This window comes from Mus musculus, chromosome 2 (genome assembly GCF_000001635.26).
Source record: "Mus musculus strain C57BL/6J chromosome 2, GRCm38.p6 C57BL/6J".
NCBI lineage: Eukaryota > Metazoa > Chordata > Mammalia > Rodentia > Muridae > Mus > Mus musculus.
The window spans coordinates 87,653,731-87,665,904 of record NC_000068.7 but is presented as its reverse complement, the minus strand read 5'-3'; the positions used below and the strand labels follow the sequence as shown (position 1 = coordinate 87,665,904).

At 36.4% G+C, this 12,174-nt stretch overlaps 1 protein-coding gene across 1 annotated transcript; it reads left to right on the top strand.

Moving 5' to 3' along the window:
• The first annotated feature begins 7,447 nt into the window (after window positions 1–7,447).
• On the top strand, window positions 7,448–9,980 carry Olfr1134 (olfactory receptor 1134). Its single transcript, NM_147030.2, has 2 exons — window positions 7,448–7,559; window positions 8,968–9,980. Exon 2 carries the CDS (start codon window positions 8,986–8,988, stop codon window positions 9,922–9,924), a length of 939 nt encoding a protein of 312 aa, NP_667241.2. The 5' UTR covers window positions 7,448–7,559; window positions 8,968–8,985; the 3' UTR covers window positions 9,925–9,980.
• The last annotated feature ends 2,194 nt before the right edge of the window (window positions 9,981–12,174 follow it).

The window sequence follows — 12,174 nt, the reverse complement described above, 5'->3', positions numbered from 1 at the left end:
ACAAAGTGGCCTGAGGTGAAGGCAGTTGAATTGTTCCCAGATGAGTGATTGAATGGTTCATAAGAGAGAGGATAAGTTTGTCAGGTAAAAAGAGGCAAGACAAGAGTGAAAGAAGTTTCCCAAACATTAGTTCAAAAGAATAAAGAGGAAATGTCACTTTATTTCCTTAGAAGATATGATGAGATGAGACAAATATCCAAGCTGTGAGAATACACAGCATGGACTGAGGTCAGAGTGTTTTCTTCTCTGTTATAACTGTGTCTATACTTAGGCCTGGAAGCTTCTAGCCTTTGTACAATCTAATCTTCAAAGCTGATTCAATCTCATTTGTTTGTTTGTTTGTTTGTTTTTCTCAACTTCAAAATGAATTGCTTTGCATGGCCTCATACTGATAGGGTCTAAGAATCAACAAAGAATGATGCCCCAGACTCAAATAATATGCAAAAGCAAAAAACATTTATTCAGCTGAATTTCCTGCATGCAAGGGTCTCCCAATTCAGCAATAAAGACACCTGGTAGACCTGCAGGCCCAGCTTTTATTGTCAGTTAGGGGGATTTCAGGAATGGTTATATTATTTTCACATAGATTGTTAGCTCTATCTCTTGAAGTCTGACTGATTCTATAATTTATTAGACTCCGGAGACTTCCCAGGGAGTTGTTTATTCATTGTAGCTACCTATTCTTAAATCAGGCCAGATGACAAGGTATCTTCAGTTTGGCTACCTGTGGCTGATCAAAGGTTCCTAGATCCAGGTTCTCATTTCCAGGAAACAGAAAGTTATTTCTAGTCTACCTAGGCCTAGGAAGATCTTCATTGGAAAACTGGCAGTTTTCTATTAGCTTATCAGACTTCCCTTGATCAATGTTAAAATTCGTCTGCTAGAGACATCATGTAGTTTAGGGGGGCATAGTTTAGAAGTGAAAGAGTACTAACATAGTAGGTTGGTTGAATCTAAGTGGAGACAAACTTTACTCAAGGTTTCTTTAGGTGATCTATAAGTGTGCTCTACTTTTCTAGAAGATTGGGGGTGGTAAGGGTAGTGGACCTATCATGTTTTCTCTAAGACTCAGGTAAGACCTTCAGTAATTTAGAAGTGAGTTCAGAGTTGTTATCAGATTGGGAAAAGTTGAGGATTCTCAATTGAGAGATAATATTAGTTATTAAAAGAATGTTGCAAGTGTTGTCCTCTTGTTGGTTGTAGGGATTGCTTCAACACATCTAGAAAAGGCACTAGTGCAGACCAGAAGATATCTAAAGCATTTGAAAGTGATCATATATAGAAAATTGACTTCCAGTTGCATCTGATTAAACACACACACACACACACACACACACACACACACACACACACACATCAGGCTTGGTGGGTTGGTATTACAGGGGAGAGATTGACTTGGATTGTTGGCAAATTTTTCAAGAGCAATTCAGTTCCTTTTAAAAAGATTTTGTCTTATGAAGAAAGAAAGAGAGACAGAAAGACAGAGAGAGACAAAGACAGAGACACACACACACAGAGACAGAGACAGAGACAGACACACACACACACAGAGAGAGAGAGAGAGAGAGAGAGAGAGAGAGAGAGAGAGAGAGAGAGAATGAATTAGATGGGTTTAGAAAAAAGGGTAGAGGATATGTCCTTAGTATTAAAACGCTGGTTAGGTATTAGAAGATATCTTGCTTTGAGAGGTGTTTACCATCTTGAAGACTGTTATTGTTGGGATCTTTAAACAGGGATGCTTTAAGTTTAGAAGTAGACGAGGTAGTAAATGGGAAAAGGCAGCCAAGTAAAATGGCTGTGCTGGCCATATCATTTCTCATGGAGACATGGACTGCATGGACCTGCAATGGACTGCCCTCTTTTGAAAATTAAAAGGTGGCCTGAAACAGGTTAAAATGTGAGAGGGCTTATGTTTCCTTTTGTCTGGAGAAATCCCTGTTTTCTCAACATGACTGTGATAAGAGAATATAGAAGGCATATTTGGAGTCTTGGTAAACTGATAGTGAGGAACCCTTGGAGAGGTGAAAATCTGAAGAAGATAGTTCTGCTGGTTGGCTAGTGAGGGGGGAAGACAAGGAGACTTCTTGATGCTGGAAGCATAAGATACAAAGGCATAACCTATGGCTTGAGGCCTTTCAAAGGAAAGAGTTGTCATCTCTGTAGAACATGAGGTCGAAGTAGGTATGGATGTTATTGAATGTGTACAGGGTGAGGCATAAAGACATCTATGGTTTCAGTGCATAAATAAAGGTGGTTGTGTAAAGCCATGGAAATAGAAGTAGAAGGGTTGAGTGGTGGACCAATTTTAAAGGAGATGGGAGTGTTTTCAATGAGAGAATTTGCAGAGACAGAGAACAGGAGGTAGGCAGGATATAGAGTCCTTTATAAATGAGCATTTATGAAAGGATTTGCAGGGAATACACAATGAATAGGCTTCCTGAGATTATTTTACTAGTTTTACAGATGAGCAGAGAAGCTGCAGCAAGAGCTCACAGTGGCAGAAGTGGGCATCATTGGGCATTGTTGGGTGGTGGTATCCATATTCATAGAGAGGGTTGTAATGGGCAAGAAGGAGGGGACAAAGAAGTGACCCAAATCTCTGAGGACAAAGCTCCAGTGTTCTGTCACATATAAGGAGAGGTATTTAAGGAATTTGGGGAGGCATAGAAAAGGAACTGAGGGGAGATTACATTTGAGTCTGAAAAAAATGATTTCAGTAGAGGAGAGGTGGTCCATGGGGGGAGCTAAAGGCTGCCTCATAAAAAGAGTTCCAGAATACTGGGATCTAGGACCGAAGGAAGTAAGTTGTGCCTAGGAAGGAGAAGAGTTCAGTTTTAATGGAGGGATGGTGAATGGATAAGAGATTGAGAAAGGCAATCCAAGAAGAGGGATTTGTGACTGGGACTTAAGGGAAAGCAGAGAGAGTTATCCTGGAGAAAGGAATGCTGGACTTTGGAGAGAGAAACCCTATATTCCAGAGAATGTAGGAATTTAAGGTCAGTTTGATTTATAAAGTATGTTTCATCAAAACTGGCTTACTTAGTAAGGAAGGCCCTATATGCAAAAATCAAAGAAATAAAAAATTTAAATTGAAATGACAAAAAGTTTTTAAATTGTTACAATAGTTTATTCTTTCCAAAATTAAAATATCATACAGTCTCGCATCATATTTTTCTTTAAGTTTTATTGCATTATGATGAGAAAAGATATATAATTTCAATTTATTTGAATTACTTAACACTTAAAAAATGTATTTTGAATAAATAGATTTACATCACATTATTCTTTTCCTTTTGTACTCCAATTCCTCCCAGAGATCCACCCCCTTCAAAACCTGCAATACCTTTTGTTTTTTATCATATTCTTTAAAATTCATAAAATATTGTAATACAAATATTGTGGAAGTTGATTAACAACCATCAATTGAACAGTCTTATGTAGACATTTGTCTACAACACTGAAAATACATATGTTTTTCTCAATATAAATTTTAAATAAATCCAAATACATTAACTATATGTTATTTTAACATAACATATCACTATTCATTTTTTAAATGAACATAAATAAAGTATTTTTGTTTCTTTTGATTTTAGTACAGCTTAAAATCTTGACTCTTACTGTGGTACAAATACAAAATAAAAACAGCTTTTGGAGCTGGATATGGTGGCATTTGCCTTTAATCCCAGCACTTAAGTGGATTTCTGTGTTCGAGACCAGCCTGATCTACAGAGTGAGTTCCAGGACAGTCAGACAATACAGAGAAACGCTGTCTCTAAACAAACAAATAAACAAAAACCCAAAACAACAACAACAAATGAACAGCTTTTGGATATTGGAATTCATTGTAAAAAGGTTGTACTTCAATACCCCCCACATCACCAAAGGATTTTACCTCCATAGTAGATAAGCTAAGAGTCGAGAGTTCTACTGTGTCAAGGAATGAACTGTAGGCAAAATTTTTGATACAGATTTTCTGCTATGGTCAAAGCTATTTGACTTGAGTGATTGTCGTCATTCTCAGCCTGCAGAGAACAGATTACATTCATTTAAGAAATGGTGTATGTATTAAGATGGTTTATCCATGAAGTCATTCATCAACTGTTTCAATGAACTATGGTTCTTCTTGGAGGATGGCACAGAAATTAGGTGAGGGTAAGATTCTGGTTCATTGGCTGTGATGATTTTGAACAGCATTCATCTGAGGATAAGAGTAACTTATAAAGTCCACTTCTTCAAAATTGATACAATAATTATAAATATCAGTCAAAGCTTTCAGTCTCATTCTTTGTTGTTCTCTTAAAAGCCACCTCCCAAATTAATTGCCTACATTTCTTTTGGCTGTATAAATAATTTTTAAATATGTAAGCTTTTCTGAAAAGCATAGTATAGTGTAAAAACATCAAATAAACATCCCTACTAATAGACAAGCTGAAAGAGGAGAGCATGATCTCAAAACCATTATGTGGCACACAGCAAGACCCTGTCATATTGTAAAATACATATACACTTTCTGCTTATTATACGTGTATATGTATTTTACAATATTAGATGAATTTCTCCTGTTAACGAATTGGAGAGATCACAGAATGACAGGTGACAAATTTCTAATTCATCATATTTTTTTATTTCAATCCATTAGAATATGATGATAATATTAATTTTCATATTAAGAGATATTAAGGAATAGTGAATGTTATTTCCTGTTGATTTTAGAGATGGAATTATGTTTGGGTGGGTTTGTTGAAAGATTGATTTCTATTTTCTTCTAGGGTACAGTTTCACTCCTTGTGTTGGTGGTTTCCATCTATTGTCCTTTATAGGGTTGGATTTGTGGAAAGATATTGTGTAAAATTGGTCATGAAATATCTTGGTTTCTCCGTTTATGGTGATTGAGAGTTTTTTGGGGGGGATATAGTAGCCTGGGCTGGCATTTGTGTTCTCTTAGGGTCTGTATGACATCTGCCCAGGATCTTCTAGCTTTCATAGCCTCTGGTGAGTAGTCTTCTGTAATTCTGATTGGTCTACCTTTATATGTTACTTAACCTTTTTCCCTTACTGCTTTTTATATTCTTTCTTTGTTTAGTGAATTTGGTGTCTTGATTATTATGTGACAGGAAGAATGACTTTTCTGATCCAGATTATTTGGAGTTCTGTAGGCTTCTTATATGTTCATGGGCATCTCTTTCTTTAGGTTAGGGACATTTTCTTCTAAAATTTTGTTGAAGATATTTACTGTCTAAGTTGGGGATCTTCACTCTCTTCTATATCTATTATCCTTAAGTTTGGTCTTCTCATTGTGTCCTGGATTTGCTGGATGTTTTGAGTTTAAGAGCTTTTTGCTTTTTGTGTTTCCTTTCACTATTGTGTCAATAGTTTCTATGGCATCTTCTGCTCCTGATATTCTCTCTTCTCTCTCTTGTATTCTGTTGATGATGCTTGCATCTGTGACTCCTGATCTCTTTCCTAGGTTTTCTAACTCCAGGGTTGTCTCCCTTTGTGATTTCTTTATTGTTTCTAGTTTCGTTTTTAGATCCTGGATGCTTTTGTTCCTTTTCTTCACCTGTTTGATTGTGTTTTCCTATAAATTTTAAGGAGTTTTTGTGTTTCCTCTTTAAAGGCTTCTAGCTGTTTACCTGGTCTCCTGTATTTCTTTAATGGTATTATTCATGTCCTTAATGTTCTCTATCATCATCACGAGAAGTGCTTTTAGATCCAAATCTTGCTTTTTCAGTGTGTTGGGGTTATGCAGGACTTGATTTGGTGGGAGAATTGGGTTATGATGATGCCAAGTAACCTTAGTTTCTGTTGCTTATGTTTTTATGCTTCCCTCCTGTCATGTGGTTAGCTCTACTGTTACCTGCCCTGGCTATGTCTGACTGGAGCCTATACTTCCTGTGGGTGTCGGGATAGCGGGGGAGTTTGTGCCCAAGGTCTGCTCAGGGCACAGGCCCAGATAGACCAAAGGAAACATTGAAACTGGTCTTGTGGAATTCCTATGTGCCTGGGTCCTGCAGATCCCAGTTACTCCCCGTGTTGGGGACAGATATTGTGTCCTCCTCCCCTCTCATCCTCTGATCCTGGTTGGAACACCTGGGAGTGGAGCTCCCTCTGGGTGTTGTGGGGATGGCTGCAGAGTTTGCATCCAAGGTCTGCTCAGAACACAGGCCCAGACAGACCGGCCTCACCTCATCTATAATATGACTTTATAGAAGCCAGGGTGTCTCATACCATTAAGAAACCTACACACAGGCTGGGTGTGGTGGTGCACTCCTTTAATCCCAGAACTTGGGAGGCAGAGGCAGTCGAATTTCTGAGTTCGAGGCCAGCCTGGTCTACAGAGTGAGTTCCAGGACAGCCAGGGCTACAAAGAGAAACCTTGTCTTGAAAAAAACAAAACAAAACAACAACAACAACAAAACAAAACCAAAACAAAAAACAAAAACAAACTAAAACAAATTAAAGAAACACACACACACAAAAGCAAAAAGAGTAGTTGAGACAGCGTGCCATGTAAATGCACATTAAGTTGTGTGTGAGTTAACATTTAAATGTATAATTTTAGACACGAACATATTTTTATATTAATAACAATAAATTAGTAACTTAAGCCAAACCCTATGGAAAGCATAATATATTACTTTAAACAACAGAGAGAAAAAACACTTTGCCTCTAATCAAATTATTTAATTATATGCAAAAAGTTTACTTTGTGACACCACTTATTATTTAAATTCAGTATTTTTATTAGGTTCTGTAGTATGTAAAGTAGTGTGTTTATTTTTGTACCTTCTCTTATACTCCATTCTTCTGTTTCCAATTAGATGTGTTAACTTTCATTTTATATTATTGTATTATTATCTGCTATAGACCTCTTATTTTGTTGTGAGAGACCCAAGTGGATTGGATCCATATGGAAAGCTAGGTAAGGAAAGGGTGGGAGAATGAGGGGGAGTGGAAACTGTAATCAGGTTACATTATTTGAGAAAAAAAATTCAATTCAAAAAACAGCCATCAATTAAAAAAATAATAATAATTAGTTACTTTTAGAAAATGAACAAATAATATTTGCTGTCTTCAAAAGGAAATGTGAATACCTGTATGGAAGTGTTTTTGGGTAAGTGAGTGTAAATGTGTACAGGTATACAGATATGTAGTAGTCCCATGCTTTATACCATTTCAAAAATACTTAGGGAGGAACAATCAGGAATTAATGAATGAAAAATTAATTGAAGTAATTTTGTTAATGCTAATACGGGAATTAGCTATGTAGGAATACTTGATGATAAGAATGCACTTATCACCCAACTGTATGAAATCACAATGTTAATCTGCATTATTATAACATTCTTTTATTCCTAAGAGACCAAGGCTTAGGCACTCAGGGACCATGGAGAGAGGCTTATAATGCTCGTGATTCCAGAGAGTGCTGACAGAATATATCCACTAATATCTCTAGTCCTGGATCAGGTATAGACAAGTTTGCTGTTTGTCATACATACAAGTTTGTTTATTTTCATTTACACCAAATTCATTTATGAAAGCAGATATGAAACAAGGTAAATATCTGCTTTAAATATTAATCATTTTAATGTTTAACAAAATAACATGGAGACCAAATGTACTAAGATAGACTTGGGAAGTTGGCAAATTTGATTTATTATATTAGAAATGGACATGGAATTTTATGTATCTGAAATGTTATAAATATATGAAATTATTATTTTTGATTAGTATACTGAGATACTTAAACAATTTATCCACATTTTAGAAATCTGTGATCTACATGAAAATTTTTAGATTTTGTAAGCTTATATTTTATTAACTATTCTTCAATTTTATATATTTATATATATGGACTTTCTATGTCAATGTAACTATGAAAATACCAAATGATATTTCTCAACTTTCATGTATATATGTAGACAGTTTGTTTGATAGATTGCAACAATGAAATAATGAGATATGGACTTTAATTGGAAGAACTTCCCAGGAACTATTAAGTTTTTAAAGCACAGGCCATTTGATTAAAGGCTGCATGAAAGTCAAAAGGAAATAAGAACAAAGTGTAACAACTTTTGGAGATGTAGGAAAGCACAATGTTCAGACACAAATCTGAGTTCTGAGACAATAAACAGGGACTAGTTTTCTCATCAGCTGTTTACATAATAAATAAGTGTGCAGAGTATGAAAATTTGGCTTGATGAGGACTCAACTATTGGATAATCTTATTTATCGTTCCTTTTGCCACTTCTGCTAGCAGCATGATTAGGGATTAGTGCTATTTCTGACAGAATCCTGTTTCTATGGTCAGAAATTATGCTCATGCAGATCGTTCTGTCTACTTTCTAGCAATGTATCTTTTTATTTGAATGGATCTCATTTCCTGGACTTCAAGTTATAGTAGATGCAGAACTACTACTGAAACTAAAGATCAACTTGAAAGGGTTTCAGTAAAGTGTACATTTTACCTACAAATACGTGTGTTACACTGAGAAATACTCCATAGGATTAGCGAATGAAGAGATAAGAATTGTTAGTATCAATATACATAATTTATTATGCTTATTCGTTGTAGAGGGCATATCAATATTTTTAATAAATGAAAAGTAACAATTTTATCTGAAAAGATCTGTTTTCTTCATAAACGGACAGGAGAAGCATAGCCAGTGCATATGAGAATATCCACATCCTAACCTATAAAATAGAAAGGCCAAACATAGTGCCATGCTGTTTACTTAGAAATCATGTGGATAAATTCAGATGAATATATGCTACATATTTTAAAGAGAGCTATGCTGATACTATAAATGCTCTGATTTTCCTACTAATTGACATTGAGTCAGGTGACTTCAAGCACTTGTGATTTTATGAATTTTTAATTTGGTTAAACAGAAACATCTAGAGTCTGACTATGAACTCATTAAAACTATAACTGTCAATTTTTTTTCTTTATTGTAATCCCAGGGTCTCAGGATCACAAAAATGACTTTTGAGAATTTCACCATGTTGACAGAATTTGTCTTCTTAGGGCTTTCTGGCAGGCAGGATGTGCAACAGGGCCTCTTTGCATTGTTCTTCCTTGTTTATGGCATAACTGTAATTGCTAATCTAGGAATGGTCATATTGATTAAACTGGACAGCAGGCTTCACACACCTATGTACTATTTCCTGAGCAACCTGTCATTTTGTGACATCTGCTACTCCTCCACCGTCTCTCCCAAGATGCTGGCTGATTTCTTGTCTAAAGAGAAGAGGATTCCTTATAATTTATGTGCTGTTCAAATGTATTTTTTCGGGGCCTTTGCAGATGTAGAATGTCTCATGCTAGCTGTCATGGCCTATGATCGTTATGTTGCCATCTGCAATCCCCTACTCTATACAATTGCGATGTCCAAGAAGCTCTGCATCCAACTTGTGGCTGTTGCCTATGCAATAGGCTTGGTAGATTCAGCAATCCATACAAGCTGTACATTCCGATTATCCTTCTGCAATTCAAATGTCATCAACCACTTTTTCTGTGACATCCCACCCTTACTGGCCCTCTCCTGCTCAGATACATCCATCAATGAAATAGTGATGTTCACATTCATTGGCTGTGTTGTAGGGATTAGCATTGTCACCGTCCTTCTATCCTACTGCTACATCATTGCTACCATCTGCAGGATGAACTCTGCTGAGGGCAGGCACAAAGCATTTTCCACATGTGCCTCCCATCTTATGGCTGTGGCTATTTTTCATGGAACTCTGCTTTTCATGTATTTCCGACCCAGCTCAAGTTACTCCATGGACACAGACAAAATGGCCTCTGTTTTCTACACAGTTGTGATTCCTATGTTAAACCCACTTATCTACAGTTTGAGAAATAAGGATGTGAAGGGGGCTCTGAAGAAGGCAATCAATATTAACTTGTGGCCTGGGTGAAATTCTGTGTCACATCACAAAATGAATAGAATTTTCTGAGACTGTGTTTATGTGAACTAATATAGATTGTGCACTAACATAGTACAACTTTTGAAATATTTCCTACTGAGAATTGCATGTAATGAGAGTGATCACTTTTCTTAATCCTCACTTCAAACCAAAAATTCAAGCCATTATGTGAATTTTGCAGAAAGGGTCTTTTAACAAATTTTATTGATAATGAAATAAAATGGGGCTGAACAAAATCTTGACACCTAACCTTCCTCAACTTAAAGTCTATTTTCAATAAATGGGTCCAATAAATAAAATTGATGTACACAGTCCTTATTGAAAATAAGGTTTACTCTTACTCATGTTTTTAGCAATCTTCCCCTATCCAAAGCCCTACTAGGTGTGCAAAGAGACAGGATAGAGGGACAGAGGGACAGGAGAGTGAATGAATCTCTTTGGCTTGAATTAATTTTGGTGCCGAGTCATAGATACAGATATAACTTCATTCTTCTGGAGGTGGGACTCAGTTTTTTCAGTAAAATTTGATGAAGATAATGCCTTTTCTCCACTGTAGTTTTTTGGCATTCATGTCCAACCATCAGATGCTAATAACTATGAGTACTCATGCTTAAGTATTCTATTTTATCGCATTGATCTACATTTGTATTTTTTGTGAGTACTATACTGTTTTTATTCTAGCTCTGTTAAATATAATGAAATATGGACAGGTGATATCTCAACATGGCCTTTTAGTATTCAGTATCAATTTTAAGATGTTTTTCTTTTCTGTGAAGAATGAAGTAGGGCTTTGATTCAGAATATTTTTAATCTCTAAGCTAGTGTTAATAGAATTGCCATTTTCACATATTAATTTTAACATATGGCACAGAGAGAAAATGTAAGCTGTCTGCTATAAAACTGCATTAATAATAAAGTAAAATAGTGAATTCTCAGATAAACTTAAAAGAAAATTATAATACCTAAAATATATTGTAGTTGACAAGCAAGATGGCTCAGTGCATAAGAATGCATTATGTTCTTTCAAGTTAAGTTTATATCACACACATCACGTCTCTCACCCTCTAATTTAGCTCAGGCTCTACGTGATCCAACACTATCTTTTGGAATCAGGGGCACTATTGTTGTCTCCCTCCAACATAATTAAAAATAAAAAAATAATTTGTTTGCATTTTTAGGAAGTTACAGAGACATGGGATGGGTGGGGCTCCTAGAATTCTGTGCATGTTATTTTAGGAAGATGCTTAACACTGGTGACATGGAACCTCAAGAGGCCACCTCTTTTAGCCAGAGGCCTGAGCAGACCTTGAGAAGAACTCTGCAGCTAGTCTCACAACACCCAGAGGTGGGTCCACTTCCAGGAACCCTAACACACCGAGGATCACAGGACCACAGGATCACAAGAATCTAGGAGCATTGTCTTACCAGGATCTCAGATCCCATTAAGGCAGCTTTACTCTCAAGAGAACTGATACACCTAGGATCTCAAAAAATCACATGATTGCAGAATCACAGGATCACAGAGACAGCTGGATATAGCCAGGATCACAGAAAGGACAGGCTCCAGTCAGATATAGTGAGCACAGGTAGTACTAGCAATAACCAGATGGCAAGAGGCAAGCATAAGAACATAAGCAACAGAAACAAAGGTAAGTTGACATCACCATAATCCAATTCTCCCAAAATAGCAAGTCCTGAATACACCATCACACCAGCAAAGATTCAGAACTGAAAGCTCTTCCCATGATGATGATAGAGGATTTTAAGAAGGACATAAATAACTCCCTTAAAGAAATACAGGAGAACAAAAAGAGATGAAGGATTGGAACAACACCATCCAAGATCTAAAAATTGAAATAGAAACAATAAAGGAGCCAGGCATGGTGGTGCACACCTTTAATCCCAGCACTTGGGAGGCAGAGGCAGGCTGATTTCTGGGTTTGACACCAGCCTGGTCTACAGAATGAATTCCAGGACAGCCAGGACTACACAGAGAAACCCTGTCTCAAAAAACAAAAACAAAAAAACAAAAAACAAAAAAAGAAAGAAAGAAAGAGAGAGAGAAAGAAAGAAAGAGAGAAAGAATAAATAAATCACAAAGGGAGACAACCCTGGAGTTAGAAAACCTAGAAAAGAGATCAGGAGTCATAGATACAAGTATCACCAACAGAATACAAGAGATAAAAGACGGAATCTCAGGGGCAGAATATACCATAGAAAACATTGACACAAAAGTCGAAG